The 23,769-nt window shown below is 38.1% G+C and overlaps 1 protein-coding gene across 3 annotated transcripts in view; it reads left to right on the top strand.

Moving 5' to 3' along the window:
- Fbxo11 (F-box protein 11) overlaps positions 1–23,769 on the top strand; it is a 77,978-nt gene that overhangs the window by 52,840 nt on the left and 1,369 nt on the right. For all 3 annotated transcript variants that reach the window (XM_055619536.1, XM_055619531.1, XM_055619523.1), the window contains exons 5-22: positions 422–551; positions 1,777–1,860; positions 2,084–2,216; positions 3,964–4,070; positions 4,150–4,261; positions 4,346–4,452; positions 4,543–4,680; positions 13,009–13,226; positions 14,468–14,553; positions 15,960–16,054; positions 18,264–18,386; positions 18,480–18,565; positions 19,538–19,614; positions 19,703–19,846; positions 22,263–22,373; positions 22,916–23,023; positions 23,222–23,330; positions 23,659–23,757. In XM_055619536.1, coding sequence (XP_055475511.1) covers positions 422–551; positions 1,777–1,860; positions 2,084–2,216; positions 3,964–4,070; positions 4,150–4,261; positions 4,346–4,452; positions 4,543–4,680; positions 13,009–13,226; positions 14,468–14,553; positions 15,960–16,054; positions 18,264–18,386; positions 18,480–18,565; positions 19,538–19,614; positions 19,703–19,846; positions 22,263–22,373; positions 22,916–23,023; positions 23,222–23,330; positions 23,659–23,757 — 2,067 coding nt within the window. The remainder of the gene's footprint in view (positions 1–421; positions 552–1,776; positions 1,861–2,083; positions 2,217–3,963; positions 4,071–4,149; positions 4,262–4,345; positions 4,453–4,542; positions 4,681–13,008; positions 13,227–14,467; positions 14,554–15,959; positions 16,055–18,263; positions 18,387–18,479; positions 18,566–19,537; positions 19,615–19,702; positions 19,847–22,262; positions 22,374–22,915; positions 23,024–23,221; positions 23,331–23,658; positions 23,758–23,769) is intronic.

Below are 23,769 nucleotides of genomic sequence, written 5' to 3'. Positions count from 1 at the left end.
CAGAGGCAGGTATATCTTTGTTTACTCCTAGCATTTGTGAAGCAGAGACAGGTATATCTTTGTTTTTCAAGGCCACCCTGGTCTACAGAGTGAGTGCCAGGACAGCCAAGGCTACATAGTGAGACCCTGTCTACAAGAGGAAAAAAGAAAGTATTTTGTCTGTATAGTGGTACATGTCTGTGGTCCCAGCTACTCAGAAGTATAAGGCAGGAGGCTCTTGAGCACAGGAGTTTAGAGCTAGCCTAGACAACACAGAATATCCTACACAACCAGTACTATTTCAGGAACTAATCCATTAACCAATTTCTTTGTTTTGGTATTTAATTTGGCTGTCCTTGTTGAAATTCCGGTCATTTAATGTTTTATTAATAGGCTAGAGGATATTTTATAAGGAAATCTTTAATTCCTTTTTCCCCCTCAGGAAACGATTATATATGGAAGTATTTGAATATACCCGCCCTATGATGCACCCTGAACCTGGTAAATTCTATCAGATAAATCCAGAAGAATATGAACATCCAAATCCATGGAAAGAGAGTTTCCAGCAGTTGGTATGAAATACAGAAAATACAGATTTATGTTATGTATTTGTAAATACATTTCTTTATTTAGAAAAAAAAAAAAATATATATATATATATACACACACTATATATCCAGAGAGATGGCTCAGTGGTTAAGAGTATGCACTACTCCTAAAGGACCTGAGTTTGGATCCCAGCACCGACATAGGCAGCTCAGAGCTTCCTGTAATTCTAGCTCCGGGGGACCCAGTGCCCTTTCTCTTCTGGCCTACTTGGCCAATTGCACTCATTTATGTATGCCCACACACAACTATACATAATTTAAAGCTTTTAGTTAAATAAATGCATGTATCCAAGAATTATAAACTGGACACGGTGCCTACACCTGTAATCCCAGCACTCAGGACTTAGTCAGGAAGGTGACAAGCAGAAGGCCAGCCTCTGTCACTTGTAAGGCTGTCTCAAAGGAAAGAAAATGTTAGTTTCAGGAAGCATCAGTACCTTGGATAGTTATAATTCCAATGGATCTGTTTAAATTTGTACGTTGTGTTTAAAAAGTTCACATACAGTTTACTTCTCTCTTTTTTAAGTGAGAGCTCACTGTGTAGTCCTGGCTGTCCTAGAACTCTCAAAAATCTACCTGTCTCTACCTCCACTTGTGCTGGGATTAAAGACATAATACCAGCTGGGCATGTGTACCAGAGGCAGGTGGATCTCTGTGAGTTCAAGGCCAGTCTGGTCTACAAAGTGAGTCCAGAACAGCCAAGGCTACACAGAGAAACTCTGTCTCATAAAACCAAACAAACAAACAAAACATACACCATGTCCTTTGTAGTTTAATATTCTTACAGTCTGTCAATTTTGAGTAGTTCTCAGCAAAGGGTGATTCTCGAATGTGAGGGAATATTTAGCAGTCTTGAGACACTTTGTTTGTCAAAGCAGAAGAGGGCACTTACCTTTAGTTTCAGGTTTGGCAGAGGCCACAGATTTAACTGAACACCCTCCACTTCGTGGGACAGCTTACATGTCAAAGAATTATACAGCCCAAAGTAATAGCAGTGGTAAAATTGAAAATCCGCTTGTCTTACTAGGTAGTAATGAATAGATTTTTTTTCATTGTACTGTACAACTAAAAATTAGTTGGGATAGTTGTGAATTGTTTTATATTTATTGTTATACTGTGGAACACTGATTTAAAATGCAATGTTTTTATGGCAGTAGACAATTGTTTTGTCTTGTTTTTGACATCTTAGTATAAAGGTGCACATGTGAAGCCGGGATTTGCTGAGCATTTCTATAGTAACCCTGCAAGATACAAGGGAAGAGAAAATATGTTGGTATGTTGGGTTTTATTTTTTAATTTGCATATGGGGTTTTGTTACAGAATTTTCAAATACAATGTGTTTTTGTTGACCCTCTTTTCCCTTTTCTTTGCTTGTGACATTTGTTCTGTACTGCTGTGGACAGGCCTAGTCTTGTCATTTGTATTTTATGACTTTAGATAGTAACCTTTCTGTCTGTATGATAGTAACGTTTGTACTGACACTTTTTTTTTTCTAGTATTATGATACTATTGAAGATGCCCTCGGTGGAGTACAGGAAGCACATTTTGATGGGCTTATCTTTGTTCATTCTGGAATATATACTGATGAATGGATATATATTGAATCTCCAATCACTATGATTGGTGCAGGTATTTTGAAACTCATTGTTAGAATTTTAGCATTTTATTTGTATTATTTTATTTACATATTGGGGCTCTTTTTAGTGCTAGTGGCTTAAAATCCAATTGGACTTTGCTAATACCTTAATGGTAGGAAAGCATAGTAGTGGGGATACTTTGAATACTTCTCTTCGTGAAGAAAAAAAAGCAGAAAAGGTTGAAGTTACAGATGTGTTTGATTTTTGATGTCACTGGTTTGTTTCTCCAGTTGCCGTCAGTTACTCATTTACGGAAAAAAAATAGTTACATTATTGTTCCTTTGAACAAGCAAGCTAGGTTCTTTATGTTTTTTGTGTCGCTTGTGCTTACATCTAGGACCTTGAATATACTTGCTCTACAAGTTTTCTACCATTGGGCTGCTCCCTTCCTAGCACTAATGCTTATGTATGTGTTTTAATGCTGTGGTGTTTTGTTTTTGTTTTTTAGATTTCTTTATTTCATGTGTTCCTGTGTGTTTGCATGTATGTGCACCATGTGCATGCCTAGTGCCTGCAGAGGGCAGAAAAGGGTGTAAGATCCTCTGAAACTGGAGTTAGAAATGGTTGTGAGCCACCATGGTAGTGCTGGGACCTGGACCCAGGTCCTCTGCGAAAGCTCGTAACCATTGAGTCATCTCTATCTCTAGCCCCTATTGCTGTGTTTTTAAAGAAATAAATGATAACTTTTAAATGCGTTTTGTACTAGTCAACTTTCTTACAGTAAGTGTAATGAGATATTTATTAAATACTGATGAGTTATTTCAGGATTTGGCTCCATCTTGGTTTTTTTTTTTTTGTTTGTTTTGTTTTGTTTGTTGAGAATACAGTTAATAGACCACTTTAAGGGTAGTAGTAATACTATTTACTAATGGAATTTACATATGCTGCCCCTCTGCCTTCCCCCCCCCCCCATCTCCATCATAAAAAGGACAGGGGTTGAGAGTGTAGTTTTTGTCTAGCATGTGTGAGGACCTGTTTAAGCTCTAGCATCACCACCCCTAAAAAAGAGGGAAAAAAAGTTTCCTTCTTTTAATTTTAAACTTGTAACTTAAAAATGGAGGACCACTCCCTGGCTGCTTTTTCTGCCACCGTTGCTGCTGCAGCTGCTAGTGACTGTTTATTTCTTAATATGTTACTGCATTTGATATTAATACTGTTTATTTATAGTTGAATCTTACTAAGTATTACTGTACATGAGTTTGGGTATGGTGTTAATCAAGTAATATCCCCAATAGATGTGTTTATTTGTCATAAATACTGAGGAAACATAGTTAACTAAAAAGTTAGTCCTGCTGCTTAATATTGATGTTTTTAAATTTATTCATATGTGTGTTTATGTATGGGCATGTGTGTGTGGAGTCCAGAAGAGAGGGCCGGTTCCCTGGAGCTGGAGTCAGAGGCAGTTGTGAGCCACCTGGTGTGGGAGCTGGGAATTGAACTTAGGTCTCTGGAAGAGCAGGAAGTACTCTTAACCACCAAGCTGTTTCTCCAGTCCAACAATAACTAATGTTTTTTAGAAGTCCCCTCTCACCTGGGCATGGTGATACGGGCTTGTTACTCTGGAAGTTGGGAGGAAGAATTGGGAGGATCTCAAGTTTAAGGCCATCCTGAGCCAAATACTGATGGCCAGCCTTTTGCAGGATGTTTGGGATTGGGGTGGGTGGATGGACCCTTTCTGTACAGATACCTCACTGATTGACTAGAATAAAGGCTGTGTGCTTAAAATGTCTCCTTCACAGCACCTGGGAAAGTTGCAGACAAAGTTATCATTGAAAACACTAGAGATTCAACTTTCGTCTTTATGGAGGGTTCTGAAGATGCGTATGTTGGATATATGACAATAAGAGTAAGATTTTTGTTTTGAAATACTTTTTGAGTTGTGTGATTCAGTAGCTGTTACCTCAAATAAAATTTCTACTTTTTAGTTCAACCCTGATGACAAATCTGCTCAGCATCACAATGCACACCACTGCTTAGAGATCACAGTGAACTGCAGCCCTATTATTGATCACTGCATCATCCGCAGTACATGCACAGGTTCGTACTTCATGTTTTGTATGAACTGGAGCCATTGTTATTCCTCAATAGGTTTTTTAAATGAATAAATAATTTTTCTTATAGTCGGTTCTGCGGTATGTGTTAGTGGTCAAGGAGCATGTCCTACCATCAAGCATTGTAACATCAGCGACTGTGAAAATGTTGGACTTTATATAACAGATCATGCACAGGTATTTGTTTAATTTGAACCGTTAGGTTTTTTATTAATTTTCTTTATTTTTTTTTTAAACTGCACTAATGTTTGCTTCTCGTTGTTGTAGGGAATATATGAAGATAATGAAATTTCTAATAATGCATTAGCTGGGATTTGGGTTAAAAATCATGGAAATCCAATTATTAGACGGAATCACATTCATCATGGACGTGATGTTGGTGTGTTCACATTCGATCATGGCATGGTAAGATTCATTCTTAAGATAAAAGCTGGTGCTGCCAATTAACATTTCCTATCAGAGTATCAGAATTGAAGAGTATCATTATAGTCATTCTGTAAATTCACATGCCCAAAGCACCATACCCAGAAAAAATATATTTATGGTAGAATTCACTGAAAATCAATGTGGTCTTTGAAGTCTAATCTAGCAGTTAGTTCTCAAATCTGAATGTATGTAAAAATCATATGGAAACCTATAGGCTTTTTTTGTTGAGAAAGAGGTGTGTGTCTGTGTCTGTAAATTTTTCTTTCCACATAAGATACAATAAGGATTTCTAAAAGCGAGGCCAAAAAAAAGCATTTTTAGTCAGCAGCATAGTGAATGTAGTACAGTTTATCTGTAGTGTTTGTACTTTGGAAATAGTAGTCTCAGTTGTTTAGGGTTGTTTTGTTTGTTTGGGGGTTGTTTGTTTGGTAGGGAGCAGTGTTGAGAGGTCACAGCTATGACCTGGGAAGCAGTGGGCAAGTGTTTTACACAGGCTCTCATTGTTAATTTGGTTTGCATTTTAATTCTCCCAAAGAAAAAAATAATGTATGACCATATGCCAGTATTCTATAATTCTAACCTTGCAAGGATCTGAAGTCAGGTCAACCTTGGATACATTAGAACAGAGCGAGGAAAAAGCAACCACCAAACTTTGTCTTCTAACTTGCATAAATTCAAAGCTAATATAATATAAGTAGGATATCAGTTTTAAAACAGGCGGAAATTACTGAGGATGTAAATTTCACTGTCTTTACTCTACATAATTTTCTAGGCTTGACTTAACAGAGTTCTTTAAGGTCATTATTCCAAAATAGTGTTAATAGCAGATAGATGTAATGTCACATTCTGTAAAACACACTGGAGGCAAGAGGATACCCACAAGTCTGAGAGCAGTCTGCTCCGTAGAGCAAGTTCCAAGCATGCCAAGGCTGCACAGTAAGATAACAACAATAGTGAAAATAGTATTCGTGGTTTTGATTTAGTGTCTGGTTTCCCTTGAGTTAATTTCAGGTTTTCATGCAGCATTGCCAACATTTTATATTGTAGACAGCAGAAAAATGGAGAGAAAAGATGGTGAGACTTGTCTGCTGTTGTATATTAATGAAACTACGTGAAAACAGCAGACTAATATATACATATTGTCCATGGCAAAGAAAGGGTTTTTTTCCTTATACCTGAAACAGATCCCAGATGAATTAAACCATGATGAGTACCATTTTTCAGATGCTGATTAGACCTAAAGAATTTAGCTCAGAAGCTGAATTCTTACTTTATTAGCCAGTGTCGCCACTATAATCTGAGAAAACCAGTCCACCCAAAAATCAGCCTGTGGCTGCTGTCAGTCTATAAGAAAGTAAAACAGAAGTGAAGTGTACTGGTGTACACCCATAATGTCAGCACTCAGGAAGAAGAAATAGCAGAATCACAAATTAAAGGCCAGCCTGAGCTGCATAGCAACTCAGTGACTGCAGATGAGGGTAGGGAGGGAGAGAGATGTCTTATCGAATAATAGAGCTCTTTCACTGATAGATGAGAGAGGGGGTTTGGGTAATTATACCAAGGGTGTTGAAACAAAACTGTTCAGAAGTTGCTCTCTGTTGGAGATACTTAGTGGTAGTAAGTTCTAAATAGAGCCCCTTCATTTTGAAATGAAACTGCATGCTGGTAGTTCTGCCTGTGTTTTCGTTAGGCTGTGTCCAGAAGTTACATACAATTCAAGGATCATTTTTATCAATACTTCTGTCTCATTCACAAATGATTACGGGTACAAAGGTAATTTTAGCCTGAGTACAAACTCCTCATTTATGAAGTATCTATGGTGATGGTTAGTTACTAAAGTTCACTTTAGTAATTTAATCCTTAACTTACACCCCTTGGGCAGGTTTCTGGGATGTTTGTTTACATATTTGAGTTTACAAGTATTGTAGCAGCATTTTAAAAATACAACTCTACACAATGTTATGGATTAATAGCTCCATTAAGAGTTAATAGGGTTTCTAAAGAGTTAAAATTTGTGAGGAAAAGAAGTATGTCTCTGGCCTATCATGGAGTTGTTTTGGCGTTGTGACGGTCTTTGAGAACCCTGTAGAGTGTGCCCCTCCACGCCAGTATCACTTTGGCTCGTGTTGCCAGTTCATATATAGTCGTGCCCTTCATTCAGGATAATCTTTCTAAAATTTGCCCTTTTTTCTATAGAACTTCAAAGAATGCCAAAGTAAACATTTAAACTATCGACTTGTATATCATTTATCTTTAAGTATATTCATATTTATTGTTCAGTTTTTCAAGTTATTTTTGTGTGGAGGGGTTATATTCCTAGAATAAGTTCTAATATTCCTAAAAGGAATCACAAAAGACTTAAGTTAAGGGCTGGGGAGAGGGCTGATGATACCAGAAGTTCATTGGCCAGCTAATGTAGCCAAATTGTGAGCTCCAGGTCTCAAAAAAGAAAGTAGGAGAGGGCGAGAAGGATAGTTCAGAGGTTAGGAGTATACACTGCTCTCACGGTTAGGTTTCCCACACTTCTCTAGTTCCTCACAGTTACCTGTGACTCCAGTTCAGACAGATCCAAGGTGCACCAAGAGCACCTGGACTCAAGTGTGCATGCCCAGCAGTGACACAGAAATTTTTAATTTCTAAAAATCTAAAACAAAACAGGTGAGCCAAATTGAGAAAGCGCTTGTACTAACCTGAGCTTGCACAGTTGTGCACAAATTTGTGCCTGCTTCCTCATGCCCATACATGTGCTTAGTTAACATGACACAAACACCCAAATGAGTTTTTACTTTTGGACTTTTTTTAAGATTTATTTATTTAATTTATTTTTATGTAAATGAGTACCCTATCTACATGTATGCCTACGCATACACGCCTGAAGAGGGTGTCAGATCCCATTATAGATGGTTGTGAGCTACCATGTGGTTGCCCGTAATTGAACCCAGGGCCTCTGGAAGAGCAGACAGTGCTCTTAACCACTGAGCCATCTCTCTAGCCCATGGATTTTTTTTTTTTTTTAATGTGTTTTATTTTCTTTTAAACTTTGGTTTAAACTTTGGTTTAAAAGAAAATGGAAGAAAAAGAAAAGTTGCTACAACTTCAGAGTTTGTATGTTTGAGCACCCTATTTGAAAAAAAAAAAAAAAAAAAAGGTGAGAAAATAGCTAAATGTAGTGAAGCACACCTTCAGTCCCAGCAGGCAGAGGCAATTAGATCTCTGTAAGTTCGAGGCCAGCCTGGTCTACAAAGTGAGTTCAAGATAGCCAAGGATACAGAGCAACCCTGTCTCAAAAAATCCAAAAGGGGTGGTGAGGGGGAATAAATGTACTTTTCAGCCAGCTTCATCTCATCACTAGTAAGTCTTTGGGGGAATTTTGTTTGTTTGTTATTCTGAGACAGGGTCTCACTGTAGAGCCCCTGCTGGCTGAGAAGTTACCCTGCAGACTGTGCTGGCCCATAAACTCACAGAGCTCCGCCTGCTTCTGCACCCTCAGCACTGGGTTTAAAGGTGTACACCAACGTACCCAACCTTTTTATATTTTTAGTGTGTAGAAGTTTTTTTCCTGTGTGTATGTATGTGCATCACGTATGTGCAGTGCCCACATAGGCCAGAAGAGAGCACCATCCTCTGGAACTGGACTTCCAGATGGTCATGACCCACCATATGAGTGCTGGGAACTGAAGAGTTGTTGCTCGTAATGGATGAGCATTTTCTCAAGCCCTGTACATTCTTTTGTATTTGGAAACATTTGTGCTCTTACAGCTGCAGATCTGTATTGACTTTTTATTTATTTATTGTATTCTCCCTATAGCCCCTGACCTCTATTCCTTAATTTTATGTGGGTTCTGGACATGTGTCTAGGCTTTATCAGCTAGCCTTCTCCCCCCAACCCTCCTTTCCCCTACATTTTTAGAAGAACTTACAGGTTGAATTTTTGCCACTTGAAAATGACAACCGATTATCTTTTTAACTTAGCTGAGTGTGCAGTTAGGTTATCTATCTATCTCTTAATTTGATGATATTTTTTCGTTTTAGCATCAAGTGTGTCTGATAACTTTTGCTTTCTTTACTTTCTGGTGTTGGTTTGCTTTTGTTCATATCCGTATGTTGGTTTTATTGTTGATGTTTTCCAGTTTTTTGTTTGTTTGTTTTATATGTTTTCTTTAGAAACTTGGTTCTTCCTATTATTGATATTACTGTATTCCTTTCCTTTAAGTGTTGTGTGACTTTCTGAAATGTGTTTTCACTGCATTCCATTGTTTCGTATGATTCTGCTACTTTATTTTGTTTTAATTTTGAACTTCTTAAAAATTAAATGGAATAGTTCTACCATACACAGAGGTACCGAGAATAATGTAGTGAGTCCTCACGTGCCCATAAATAACAACCAGTTTTGGTTCTCACTGCTTCCGTGTTTATGTTGTCTCCTTTCCTTGTATTCTGGATTATTTTGAAACAAAATTCAGAATTACTGGGATGGGTAAACTCCAGACAGCATTATTCTGTAAGTATTTTAGCATTTATCTTTCAAAAGCTGTGATTCTGGGGCCAAGATTATGGCTTGGTGGTAGGACACATGAAGCCCTGGGTCTTTCGCCAGCATCAAAAAGCGGGAAGGGAGGCCTTTTGTGCCTTTCACAGAACCACAGTGTCACTGCTACTCTTAAGATGCTATGAGGACTAGAGGATGATTCGTCACCCCTCCCCCCTTTTTTGACAGAGCAAGTGGCCCATCTTAGGCAGTCTCAATCCTGAGGAAAAAGATACAAGAGAATATGGGGGGGAGGGGTTGACCGTCCAGATTAGAACGTGTCCCAGTGAGAGACCCTATCTTAAAAAAACAAAAAAACAGGTTTCTTAGGATACTTGTATTTACATACAAACACACACACCAATTTAAGAAAACAGAATAAAGCCGGGTTATGGTGATGCACAACTTTAATTCCAGCCCTCAGGAGGCAGAGGCAGGTGGATCTCTGTGAGTTCGAGGCTAGCCTGCTCTACAGAGCGAGTCTAAGACAGAAAAGGCTGCACGGAGAAATCCTGTCTCAAAAGAAAAAAGAATAAATAATTCCTTTGTGTTTTCAAATTTATTGTCAGTATTTACAATTTGAGGCTCCCCCTTTGTTTTATATTTAGTGCATTGAAGAATATTTGTGTTGTTTGTTTTTGTTTTTTCCAGACAGCTGCATTGAAAAATGTTAACTTGTTTGTTTCTTATTTTTTGATAGTCTCACTCTCGTAGCTTTAGCTTGATATAGACCAGGCTGGAGTTGAACACACAGAAATCCAAATGATGGGATTACAGTTAAAAGTATGCATAACCATGCTCAATTTGAAGAATGTTAATTTTTGTAAAAGAAATGGTTAAAATAGAGATTTGAAGTTATTAATGGGTTTTTAAGGCATTTATTTCAAGTTTATGAACCTAGCCTACGACAGATTGAATCTGTGTTTCTTGTGTTGAAATCTGGCTCTCCCCTATCTCCTCCTTTCACTTATCATTTTAAAAGAGAGCCTAAAAGTACTTATTTTTGTATGTGTGCACAGTTCATGTGTGTGGACAAGTGTGCTACAGAATGTATATGTGTGTATGAGAGAGAAAGAACAATTTGTTTGAACTCACATGTAGCCAAGGATGGTCTTAGATGCTGATTTTTTTTAATCTTTTATTTATTTATTTTTTTGCTTTTGCTTTTACTTTCCAAGTGTTGAGTCTGCTTGCGTGGTGGGAGGGCTGAAGTGCTGGGTTACAGACTAAGAGCTTCAAACATACTAAATGGCCACACTACAGCTGAGCTATGTTCAAGCCCCAGAAAGTACAGTTTTTAACCAGAAGGGATCACTTCTCAGTTTCCTACTTTAGATATATGCTTTAAGCCTAAATTGTTTATATTAGCTAATACCATAGGGGCTGGGCATGGTGGTGCATATGTTTAATCCCAGCACTCAGAAGGCCAGAATAGACAGTCCGTCTCCAAGGTCAAGGTCAGCATGATTTACAAAACAAATTCCAGGGCAGCCAGCCACATTAAAATGTTTCCAAAAACATGAATAAAACAAGCAAAAGCAACAAACCGCTACTGTCATAAAAAGTATTGCTTACCCTTCCTGTCCTATTTGCCCTTTTATGCTATTTTTTTTTTTTTTATTTAGCCTGTTTTTATATTTGCCTGTTTTATGTTGCTACTAACATAATTATCAACAGGCTAGTATAGAGGAAGCTTATTTTGACTCATGGTTCTGGTCCAGGATGAAGTTACTGTATTTGGTAACAGTCTTCTTGTGAGCAGATATCCAAAATGACCCCAAATATAGTGTGGACAAAAAAGAACATGAATGTTTTTACCCTGGTCTCTTTGCTTCTTATCAAACAGCCTGTACTCAGTCATGGAAGCTCCACTTGTTGGTCCTTTCTGATCCTAATCACTTTCCAGAGACCCGTGCCTCTAAACACAGCTGGCTTAAGGTTCCCAACATTTGGGGGCTTGGTTTGGGGAAGAGGTGTGTTATGATACTTTGTTTGGGTTGAGTTGGGTGCACACATGAGACGAAGCACTGCACCTGTGAACTTTTTCAGCAACTTTTCCCCAACTCTTTTTTCCTTCATTTTTATTTTATGTGTATGGATGTTCAGCCTGCATGTGTGTCTGTGTACCACATGTGTGTGGTCCCCATGGAGCCCAGAAGAGAGGGTGTTAGATCCCCTGTGAGCCATCTTGTGGGTGCTGGGAATCAAACCTGGGTCCTCTGGAAGAGCAGCCAATGTTATAGCTAGCTGCTGCGCCACATCTCCAGCCCCACCTTAAGTCTTAATACTGTCAGTGGGAGTTTCAGAAAGACAAACCATCTTTATAACTTTAATAGAAAGTCTTCTGCTCAGCCTACCAACTTTTATTACTTGAAAACTATACTCCAAGGATATTCTGTGGTAACATTATCTTACTGTCCTCTTTATTCAGAGTAAAAAAACATTTGGCAGATTTTTGTAAATTATAATTTGGGTTATGGACATTGATTTCAATGGAAAATAACCTTTTTGTTGTTGTTGTTGTTCCTTCAATTTTATTTTCTTAAAGGCAGGGTTCTACCGTGTAGCATAGGCTGGCCTAGAACTTAAGACCCCCCTGGCTTCTGAGGTGTGGAATATAAGCATGTATCATCATCATACTTTGGCTTTTAAAATTTATACTAGAGTTCTATCTTAACAAAATAGATGTAGTTCTTTACACTGTATTTTAAAACAAAATGTGGCTAGTTCCTTGGGTTGGGATGAATGAACCTTGGTTTATTTCTAATTTTTTTTCTTTCAGACCAGATATTATATAACCCAGGCTGATTTCAGACATCTAATGTAGCCAAGGCTGGTCTTGAACTCTCCATCCTCCTGTCTCTACCTCTCAAGTACTAGGGGCCATAGGCCACCACATTTAACGATGTTTGTAGGCCTCTTTGATGCAGGCTAGCTGGAGCTGCTGGATCATGTAATCCTCAGGCCATCAGCTTTCAAAGCAGCTAACTGTAGATGCCTAACTGTAGATCATCTTTTAGAAGTTTCTGTATTGGAAGTATTTTTCTTTTTATGCTCTGGGGATCAAACATAATAGGCATTTTATTTTCCCCACCCTCCGACCATTTGTAAATTTTAATTGATGTATATAAGTGTTTTGTTTGTGTGTATGTACATATGTGTTTATGTATGCATGCACGTATGTATGCACCAAATGTATTCTTGGTGCCCACAGAGGCCAGAACACATTATTGGATCTCGTGGAACTTGAGTTAAAGATGTGATTGTGAGCCACTGAGTGGGTGCTGGTAACCAAGCCCACCTCCTCTGCAAGAGCAGTAAGTGCTCTTAACTGTTAGCCATCTCTCCGGCCCTTTTGTTGGTAATTGTAAAAACAAACAGCATGTATTTTCTTTAATGGCTTCAGCCTTTCGGTAAAGGATAATACATATTAAGTAAGGAATTACATTTATTGAATACCTCTTTGTTTTTCTTTCCTAACTTTGAATACATTTGCCATAATTAGAAAATTTGTTGGGTTGTGGTGGTTAATCCCAGCAGAGGCAGAAGCAGGCAGGTATCTGAGTTCTAGGCTAGCCTGATGTACAGAATGAGTTTCAGGACAGCCAAGGCTGCACAGAGAAAGCCTGACTCAAAAAAAAAAAAAAAAAAAGAAGAAGAAGAAAGAGAGTGTATTGTTTCTGTAGTATCGTTTGAACTTTAATGTGTCTTTTTAATTTTTGTTTCATTTCTATTTAGAAAGTAGCTTTTATATACAGATTTTAACTCTGTTTTTTCAGGGCTACTTTGAAAGTTGCAACATACACAGAAACAGGATAGCGGGCTTTGAAGTAAAAGCCTATGCTAACCCTACAGTGGTTCGATGTGAAATTCACCATGGGCAGACTGGAGGAATATATGTCCACGAAAAAGGAAGAGGACAATTTATAGAGAATAAAATCTATGCAAACAACTTTGCAGGCGTATGGATTACCTCAAACAGTGACCCAACAATAAGGTATTTGCATAATTACAGTTAAAGGTTTTGGGGGGTTTTTTGTTTTGTTTTCTGGGTTTTTTTATTATTGTTGTTTGGTTGGGGTTTTTTACTTCTGAGAAAATTAAGATACTGAACTTTCTAACTCTTAAAATATGTGGTTCTGAAGAGATGGCTCAGCAGTTAAGAGCGCTGGTTGTTCTTCTAAAGGACCTGGGTTCAATTCCCAGCACATGCATGGCAGCTCACACTGTCTGTAATTTTAGTTCCAGGGGATCTGACACCTTCACACAGAAATACAAACAGACATGCAAGCAGTATACACATAAAATTTTTAAAAATAATTTTAAAAAGCAGACAAGCTTTCATATATTAATTATATATGTGTGTGTGTGTGTGTGTGTGTGTGTGTGTGTGTGTGTGTGTGTGTGTATAGGTTTTATAAACATCTGTAAAATGAGTTTTTCTGACTATCTAAATGAGTATAATTACTTCACTTTTCTGTTGTTTGTACTATTATTTTATGAATGGTTGAAAATGCTGTTATAGGTCATTTTTTTTCTTTTTTAATGGGGTTCCTGATCTCCCTGAATTTGACTGGCTTCAAATTCTCTATGCATACCACACTGGCCTGCCTTTGCATTGTAAGTGCTGGAATTAAAGGCATGTACTGCCATTCTCAGCTGACTTATTTTTAATTGTCAAGTTGTCCACTGGCTTTATGAAAATAAATTGCTAATATTTATCACATATTTCTAAGCCAGCTAAAAGAAATTGTTCTGAGTGTTTCGAGGTAATGTTTGAAATACTATGTTGGAGCTCAGTGTGATGGCAAATATCTGTATTTCTGTCACTTGAGAATCAGAGGGTGGAGGAATCCCACAAGTTTGAGGCCAGCCTTGTCTGCATAGTGACATTCTGAAGAAAACTAAAACCAAATCAAAACAGCAAAACAAGTATCATTGGGATCTAAGAACATAGCTCAGAGCTTACCCAGCAATATGTAAGACCTAGATTAGTTCAGCACTACAAAATAAACATAAATAAATTCTTTGTCATTTTAGATAATAGGTGTGTTTAAAAGCCCTTAGTAATAGAAAGGATTAAAAGAGAACTTAGAAATATCTAATTAGGCAGCCTCATTTGCGAATTAAAAACTTTTCTGTCCGAAGAAGCTAAATGATTTTCTTTCATATTACCACAGGTGGTAAAATAAGCTTTGTTAAATATATGAGTTTTTTAAAAATTATTTCATGTTATAGGGGGAATTCTATATTTAATGGAAATCAAGGAGGAGTTTACATTTTTGGTGATGGACGAGGCCTTATTGAAGGAAATGACATTTATGGTAAGCATATGATTTTGTTGTATAAAACTTACACATTAGCCTGTCTCGTGTGTGTGTGTGTCTGTGTGTGTGTGTGTATGTGTACTCGTGTACGCGTGTAAGCTTCACACATACAGACTTAATGAAGGAGGGGACAGGTAGGACAGGCTCAGTCCGTGGCCTCTACTTTCCTCCTAGCTCCTTGTACATTGCTTCCTCTGGGTATATCCCCACCCTCTTCTTGGTGAACCTGAGTACCTGCTTATCCTTGGAAACCTTGAACAATTCCATAGTGCAAGGTGTGAGGTCACATGCCTCCTACATCATGTGTTATGTAAACTTGGTGTGTTTGGTGAGGTACCATGGGGCTAGTTGTGCCTTGACTTGCTCATGGGCTTTATCACTTTGTGGCCTTTGTAAAGGCCCCCACAGTCATACGGATCTATGGCTCTTGCTCTTCAGCAGGGCCCACAGCAGTAAAACTAGCCTGTTCTGAAATTATCATCTAAGTGAGAGAAGTGGTCTAGTTCCTTTAAAGTCTCAATAAAGGAAGGGGCTAGAGAGATGGCTTAGCACTTAACAGTACTTGTTCTTGAGAGGACCTAGGTTCAAGTCCTTGCACCTACAACCATCTGTAACTTCAGTTCCAGGGTGTCCATGATCCAGATGTTCATGAGAACAAAATACACACAAAACAAAACAAGAATAAATATTGAAGAAAAAAATTAAGTTTCAAAGATTATTCTCTGATACATAAACATTCACTCAGAGGGAGGGAGGGTGGGATTGGGAGGGAATAATGAGGGAGCGGGACACGGTTGGGATACAGAGTTAATAAAATGTAACTGATAAGAAAAAAATAAAATTAAATAAAAAGAATATAAAAAAAAAAAAAACCCCATTCACTCAGTACTGTATATCCAAGGCACTATGCCAGATATCACAGGAAAACATACATAAGGGCCTACTGTTAAGGACTGTGTATGATTTTCTTATGTTCACTAAATATCCAATAATGAACAATGTTGGTTGAACTTCGGTCTACTTTGAGCTTGGTAGAGAAGGGATGCATTCCTCACTAAAGCTTTAATTCAGCAAACTGATATGTCAGGTATGTGGTATTCACATCAATTCTGTTTGATAGAAATTAATAGCTATCTCTAGTTGTTAATTTCAAGACAGGTATGAAAAGGCTAGAATACAGACTCAAAGTCACATTGGAAATAAACACTTAACAACCTGTCCTGATCTCATATATTAATCTGCCTGAGTCATTTCTACATCTACTTCTCCCCTCACCCTCTTAGCTGTGTCGTGTAATGCTCACTAAAATTCTAGTATATGCATTGTTACTATTGCCTGATGTAAAATTTACTTTGTACTACAAGGCTCTAAACATTGACACTGTAAATTTTATTTTTAAATAGGCAATGCATTAGCAGGAATTCAAATTAGGACAAACAGTTGTCCTATTGTTCGACATAACAAAATTCATGATGGACAACATGGTGGGATTTATGTGGTAAGTTAATGATTGTAGATACGTAAACTCACGCGTGGAGGGCTGTGCATCGCTGTAGAGTGCTAACCTGGAGTGTGTTCAGTTCCCCACACCACATAAGCCCGGCCTAGTGGCCCAAGACTATAATCCCAGGATTTGGAAGAGGCAGGAAGATCAAAAGGTCAAGATGAAATTGAATATAAGCAAATCCAGTGTTAGTCTGGACAACATGAGATCCTGCCTCAAAAAATAGGCGAGAAGGAGGAAGAAAACTACAAGTGACTTACCAAGAAGCCCACACCCAGGTTCTTGGGGACATCTTTCTAAGCAGCCAGTTCTCTTACTTAACTCACATGCTCAAGCCTTGTATTAAAATAGCTGTTAAATTCCTGACTGTTTCATAAACAGAAGGTAGGAACAGCTGGGTTTGGAGCCTGTGACCCCAGCTTGGAGCTGGGGTTGGGGAGTCACACGCTGAGATAAGCAAGGGCTGCATGGGGCTTCCTTGGCAGTGTGCTTGCCAAACAAAGCATGATGACTTGGCGTTTGATCTCCAGAACCCACTTTAAAAAAAAACCAAAAGGTGTGATGGCTGTAGTTGTAATCCATTGCTGGGGAGTCAGAGATGGGAAGGATTTCTGTACTGACTAGGGGGATAAAAAACCAAAATGGGAAAAATACATAGTGAAAATGATTCACAGGAAAACATGGGGTTCAGGCAGGGTTGAGAAGATTATATTTGACTTTTAGATTATGAATTTGTAGACAATAATAGTCTTATTCTTCCTTTGAACATGAGTGACTTCTAGTTCTTATGTGTAGGTAGCTGACTACTTTTTGGCATAAGAGATAGAACCTCTTTAAATTTATTTATTTGGGTGTAGGGGAATGCATGCCATTCCTCAACGAGGGAGGTCAAAAAACTGCTTGTTGGGAGTCAGTTCTTCCCTTCTACCATGTGGGTCTCAGGCATCACACTCAAATCATCAACCTTCAGAACCAAGTGCCTGTACCCACTTAGCCATCTCACGTCCCCTTAAAGTTGTAGTTACTGGAAACTGGAAGCTATGTCTGCTAAAAGTGTAGGAACTGATTGGCAGTCGGCTTTGTATTTTACTGGAATTTTGTCAGTGTGACTACTCTGTGAATCTGAAATGCTATAAAAGCAATATATAAAGCATAACCACTACTACCACCCCCAAAAGAGGGAGCCTGAGAATGAAACAGCCACCTGGATCTTATTTTCTAAAGGTGATAAAAATTCTGATATCATAGAGTCCTTACCATTTTGGAGTAATTTCCCAGAAGCTGGCAGTAACTTTTGTTAAAGGAGACATTTTTATTAATGTTATACATCTTAGAAATGTTCATTTGCTTTTAAAAAAAAAATGATGCTTTTTCTCTTACTGTGGTAGTAACTACTCAAAGAATATTTTAAGAAAAATTTTAGAAGATTAAACTCAAGTAGAAGCCATTTTTAAAAAATGTGGTATTTGAACCCAATTTAGGAAGAGTGGGATAGGAAGAGCAAATGTTAAGAGGTCAGTCTGTCTTTAAAATAAAAAAAAAATCAAATAACTAAAGGAAGCTAAAATAGTTTTAAAAACAATGTTGGGCTGGGCATGATGGTGCACGTCTTTAATCTCAGTGCACAGAAGGCAGAAGTGGGTGGATCTGAGATCAGCCTCCTCTACTTAATGTACTCCAGCTGCCCAGGACTACGTAGTGAGACCTTGTCTCAAGGGGGAAGGGCAGTTTGGGTCTCAGTGAGATGGTGGAGCTGGGAAAGACACTTGCTGCACAAGCCTGGTAGACGTAGTAAAGGCAGTGAAGGGCCTGTGGAAGAGCCAAGCACTCAAACAGACACCTGGATTTGTGCCCTCTAACCCATGGAAAGGTAGAAAGAGAAAAGTGACTCCAGAGTTGTTCTTGACCATCATATTGTGCCATGGCATGTGTACACACTCACACAAATAACAAATTTTTTTTTATTGTTGTTTTTGTTGTTTTGTTTTGTTTTTTGTAGAATGTTGGAAGATAGTGCTTAGTAGTTGGGCATATTCCTAACATTCATTAGTCCAGGACTAGAAAAGGAAAAAAGTTGTCATGATTTCTTTAGGTAGCTGAAAAAGACACCAAAGCTGTTGGCAGAACTGTTTGAGGGAGGAGCATACTTACAGACTGTTTGCTATGGATGGCACATACTATAACCAGTTTAACTTCTGTCCAGCATGAAAAGGGACAAGGTGTAATAGAAGAGAATGAAGTTTACAGCAACACTCTGGCTGGAGTCTGGGTGACAACTGGCAGCACACCAGTACTGAGAAGAAACCGGATACACAGTGGCAAGCAGGCAAGATTACTTACTTGGTCTTCTTTGGGTCAGTAATGCTTAAAAAAGTATCAGGTGAAAAAGAGTTGTTCATTTCTTTCCCTTCAAATTTAGGTTGGTGTTTATTTTTATGACAATGGACATGGTGTTCTAGAAGATAATGACATCTACAATCATATGTATTCAGGGGTTCAGATAAGGTAACTGTTCTTACTTGGTCTTCTTTTGTTAAGGGCTTGGGAGTATGTCGACTGAAAATTGCTTATTTAATGGGCAGTCATTCTGTGTGTATTCTTTGCACTTGGAGCTTTCCTTGGTCGAGTTAATGACATATGCCACTCAGTTCACTGTTGTGCAGTCCAGATTAGTTCAGCCACTGCCTGCCCTCACCCTGTGCCTGGCATCTCATTGGTATTCCATAAAATGGAAACTTGTTTTTATGTCGTATTTATTAAACAAACCTTTAAACTCACTATGTAGATCAAGATGGTCTGGAACCAGATCCTACTACTTCTGCCTCCACAGTTCTGATGCTGGGATTAAATACATGCAGCACCATGTGTACCACGAATAACGTTTTACATCTAATCTTTAATTGTTTATGGAATTCTGTGTCTTGGTGGGGGGGGGGGCGTTTATTTTTGTTGTTTGAGACAGGGTCTTCGTCTAGACCATGCTGGTTTCAAATTCACAGAGATCTGCCTCCCAAATTCCGGGGATTAAAGGCATGTACTACATCTGCTCCAGGAAGCCTAAGGGTCTTAATTCAACCTTTAACTTCCTTTATGAGGAGATGTAAAGTCATTTAACCTCAGTTTAACTTAGCTATAGAGGCTCTGTATAGCCATAATCTACAGCAAATGATGTAAAGAGTGATTTATGGGAAAATCAGGATTAAAGTTTTTTAATTATTAGCCAATTTATAATTTTCGTGTATGCATGTGGGCAGGTATGTGTACAAAGGCACAGATGACGAGTTTAGAGAATGACTTTCAACCCAGTTCTCCCTCCACCATGTGCGGTCAGGTCATTAGCCATGTTGTGAAATGCTAAGTCATCTCACTAGCCCTATGAGTCAGTTCTTGCCATGATGAGTGTGGCTTGTAGTTATAAAAGATGAGATTGGTAAATTAGAATGATTGAAATGGTTTTACTTTCTTTCTTACCCATAGGACTGGAAGCAACCCCAAAATTAGACGCAACAAAATTTGGGGAGGACAGAATGGTGGAATTCTAGTTTATAATTCTGGTATGTTTAACCCATTTTTTTTCCCCCTGTGTTAATAAACTTTAGGAATATGCCTTCTAAGTAATGTACCTAAATTTTACATTTATAGGTCTAGGCTGTATAGAAGACAATGAAATATTTGACAATGCAATGGCTGGAGTCTGGATTAAAACAGATAGTAATCCTACACTAAGAAGAAATAAAATCCATGATGGAAGAGATGGTGGCATCTGTATATTTAATGGGGGTCGAGGTATTGTTGCTAATTTTGCATTAGTGAAAAACTCAGTTTTCTGTTGTTCTTCTCTATCTTTAACGATCAGAGACTCCAACTAAAATGTTACAAATGAATGAGCCTTTTTCCTTATCACATCCTTCAGATGGCTTAGGAAATTAGTATCTAGGAATGTTCATAGTGTTTCCATCTTTTGTAACCACCTTGACTGAAGCTTTTTTGAAGACAGAGTTGCACATCCTCACTCTGGTCCTTTTATTATTCTAATAAAGTCAAGTTACAGAATGTGACAAATGAATATGCAGCTCTATAGCAAACAGGTGTTGAAACTGCTGGAGAACTGAATTAACAAAGACAACTTGGTCCTGGTCCATAAAGCCAACCCAGTTTGCCTTGAGGCATTTGTTAGTCGTACAGTAGATTACCTTGTGTATATAAACAGATCAGGAGACAGTGCTGAGAGCAAAGCAGTGTTCCTCCAATGTCAGCAACCCAAGGCTGCATTATCCCACATGAAAAAATTACACCAATACTTGAAATAATTTACTAGAGCAGAGCAGTGATGGTCAATGCTCTACTCTTAGAGGTCAGATTTTAGTAGTTCAAAAGCTAAGTGACATAGCTGATAGTCTTTTAAAAAAGGTGAGGAAAAGTCAACTGTATAAGTCAACCTATAATCTCAGCACTTGGAAGTCTGAAACAGATGTGCCACAAGTCTAAGGCTAATGTGGGCTCAGTGTGAGAGACTGGCAAAAGAACAAAGAAAAAAATAAAGTGGGGTCAGTTTTCATTTGCAGGATGTTGAGCAAAGTTTCCTACAATAAAATGTTTCAAATTATTCAACTGGTGGAGGGCATTCCAAGTATGGTTTGACATTTACTTATTTTGTAATGCCCGATTGAACATCTCTGTACCAACCACTGTGGTACAGTGGTACAGTATGACATCCCTAAAATCTACAATTAGATGGGGTGGCACATTGTTAAACAGGATCTGAAGGAAACTGAAAACTGTTCAGAAGGTGCAAGAAGTGAACAAAACTAAAGCTGAGAAAGATGTCTATATGCAGTCAGTGTTTTAACTCTTAATAGCATCAGAGGTCCATGAGATGGCTCAGCATGTGGAGGTGCGTGTTTGTGCACAGGCCTGAGGACCTGAATTGAGTCCCCATATCCCACAAGGTAGCCAGAGTCCTCCACACATGTACACCTGAATGCACATATTCAGTAAATATGAGTAAGACAAATGAGCAAGCTGGTCAGAAGCAAGGACTTGATATAAGGTAGGCAAGTTATGGATACATAAACTTACAAGGGCTGAAAGTCTAAAAGGGTAGGAATGGGTTAGAGATGGCTCAGTGGTTACTAATCTGTTCTAGCAGAGGACCTAGGTTCAAGTCCGAGCATCTACATGGTGGCTTACAGGCCTAACTCAAAAGTCCCAGGAATCCTGTCCTCTTCTGACCTCTTTGTACATGCAGGGAAATAAATAGATGGGAATGTGTTGGTGCAGGTGCTTAGTAGTATGTTGATTCTTAATGTGCAAGAGGAAGGATAAGAGAACACTGCAGTGAGAGACAGTGCAATGCCCAGAAGTACCTGAGGTCAAGTGTCTACTGAGATAAAAACATCTACCTTGTGGAAACAGAAATACCCATTTAAAACAGGTAGTGGGATTCTGTAATTACTATGCAAGTCTGTGCACCACTTTGCATGCTTGATAACTACAGAGGCCACAAGAGAGAGCTTTGGATCCCCTGAAACTAGTTAAAAGTGGTTGTGAGCCACTATGTGGTGCTGGGAATTAAACCCAAGTACCCTGGAAAAGTAGCCAGTGCTCTCTAATCACTAAGGAAAACTAATCACGATCTAAAACAGGTTGGCTGTAAAGTACCTGTTACTAGTATACTTTACCTTGGTAGTAATTTGCCCACTCATAGCTAATGATACAAGTATTAGAAGGACTCAAGTCTTGATTCCTTGGCACACTTCCACAACTGGTATGAAAACCTCAGAGAGTGACAGTAAGAAAGTACAAGACATATAAATACAAATACTGTGATGGAGTCAGTCAGGACAAGGAGAATCTTTAAAGACTTCAAATACAAGTTGGTTTTTAAAACACTCAAAAACTAGTCTTTTGAGCAAAAAAAAAAAAGTTTCAGATGAAAGGATACAGGCATAAAGAAAAGGTTCAGAATTCTGCAGATCACTAAAGCTTTCTTTTGAACTGAAAGAAGGCTAATGTATAATAATGCAGTTAGTAAGAAATAGGAGGAAGCTAACTACAAGGAGCTAGCAAAGTAGCACTAGGCATGCAGTGGTGCATGCCTGTAACCATGGGGTTTCTAGCACTCAGGGGCCAGTCTGGGCTATATGATACCCTTTCAACAGTGCTGTATATGTTAGCTTTAATCTAAGCATTTTAATTATAGGTCTCCTTGAAGAAAATGATATTTTCAGGAATGCTCAAGCAGGTGTTCTTATCAGCACTAATAGTCATCCTGTCTTAAGAAAAAACAGAATATTTGATGGATTTGCTGCAGGTTTGTATTTTTATTGTGGCTTGTTTTACAATTTGTAATTATAGTTTTGAGGTTGTTTTATTTGGTTATTAAGAGAGAACCTATTTGAAGTTCTGCATTCTTCTACTTTAGGCCAACTTTTTAAGGAATTACTCTTGTAATCAGATTGGAAATAAAGTTTAGAGTCTTGTGACTTCTAGATAAAAATTGGTTTCTCTTTCATTACTTAAAATAACCACTTAGCTTTTCAGCATTTTTCTTTTTAATATGAAAACTGTACTTACCTCAGCATAGTTCTGGGTACTATCTCCTTTATACTTAGCTTTAAAGTTTTTAAAAACTCTTAAGCCCTTTCTCATTAGCAGTATTCCTATAGTTTACTTGATCTGTCGGACGTTGTCAGCAGTGAAAAGTGAATGTTACTGTTGATTAAAATACTTGCAGCTTTTTAAGATAGTAAGCAAACTAGTGTAAAAGTACCAGTTTACATCCTTTTCAACTTGGAGATTCTAAGAATGGTGTAAAATGATGATGCATCTACTTGTCTATAAATTTCACTTCAGGTATTGAAATTACGAATCATGCAACCGCAACACTAGAAGGCAATCAGATTTTTAACAACCGATTTGGAGGCTTGTTTTTAGCATCTGGTGTTAATGTGACAATGAAAGGTAAGTTCTTTTAAGAACTCTAAAAAATTCCCACCAGAAGCCATTGTTAATTCTCTCTCCAACTTAGCAATTTTAAATGACCAGTTTTAAATCTGGCTTAAGCTTGTTCCAGGAGTTGGAATAATTTATACAAGCAAAACTTATTTCTGTTCTTATATATCCTTGGCTAGCTGTTAAAAATATTTTTTGTTTTTGCAGATAACAAAATAATGAACAATCAAGATGCCATAGAAAAGGCTGTTAGTAGAGGACAATGTTTATATAAAATATCAAGTTATACCAGCTATCCCATGCATGACTTCTACAGGTATATTTCTAAATTACTTGAGTAATGGAATTGATTCCCTAACACCTTTCGTTGGTCTGCACTGAAGCTCTAGAATCAAACTATATACTAAATACAGAGGGGAAATGGAAATGTACTACTGTAGACTAGGCTGGCCTTGAGCTCACAGAAATCTACCTGTCTCTACTCAAATGTTTCAATTATTATCTGTGAAGACACAGATAATAATGTTCCTTTTTAGTCTAGCCAGTCTTGCCAGCCACAGGTTCTCCGCTAAAGGCCAGAGAGTAATAATAAACAGTGTTCTGAATTCCTGACAAGTTCAATAATACAAAGTTTTGCTTTTTAGATGTCATACCTGTAACACCACAGACCGAAATGCCATATGTGTGAACTGCATTAAGAAGTGCCATCAGGGACACGATGTAGAATTTATTAGACATGATAGGTACGTAGTGCA

Source organism: Psammomys obesus, unplaced genomic scaffold, assembly GCF_907164565.1.
Source record: "Psammomys obesus unplaced genomic scaffold, mPsaObe1.curated_primary_1811, whole genome shotgun sequence".
Taxonomy (NCBI): Eukaryota; Metazoa; Chordata; class Mammalia; order Rodentia; family Muridae; genus Psammomys; species Psammomys obesus.
The sequence above is the reverse complement of the archived record's forward strand: the minus strand, read 5'-3'. Positions and strand labels throughout refer to the sequence as shown.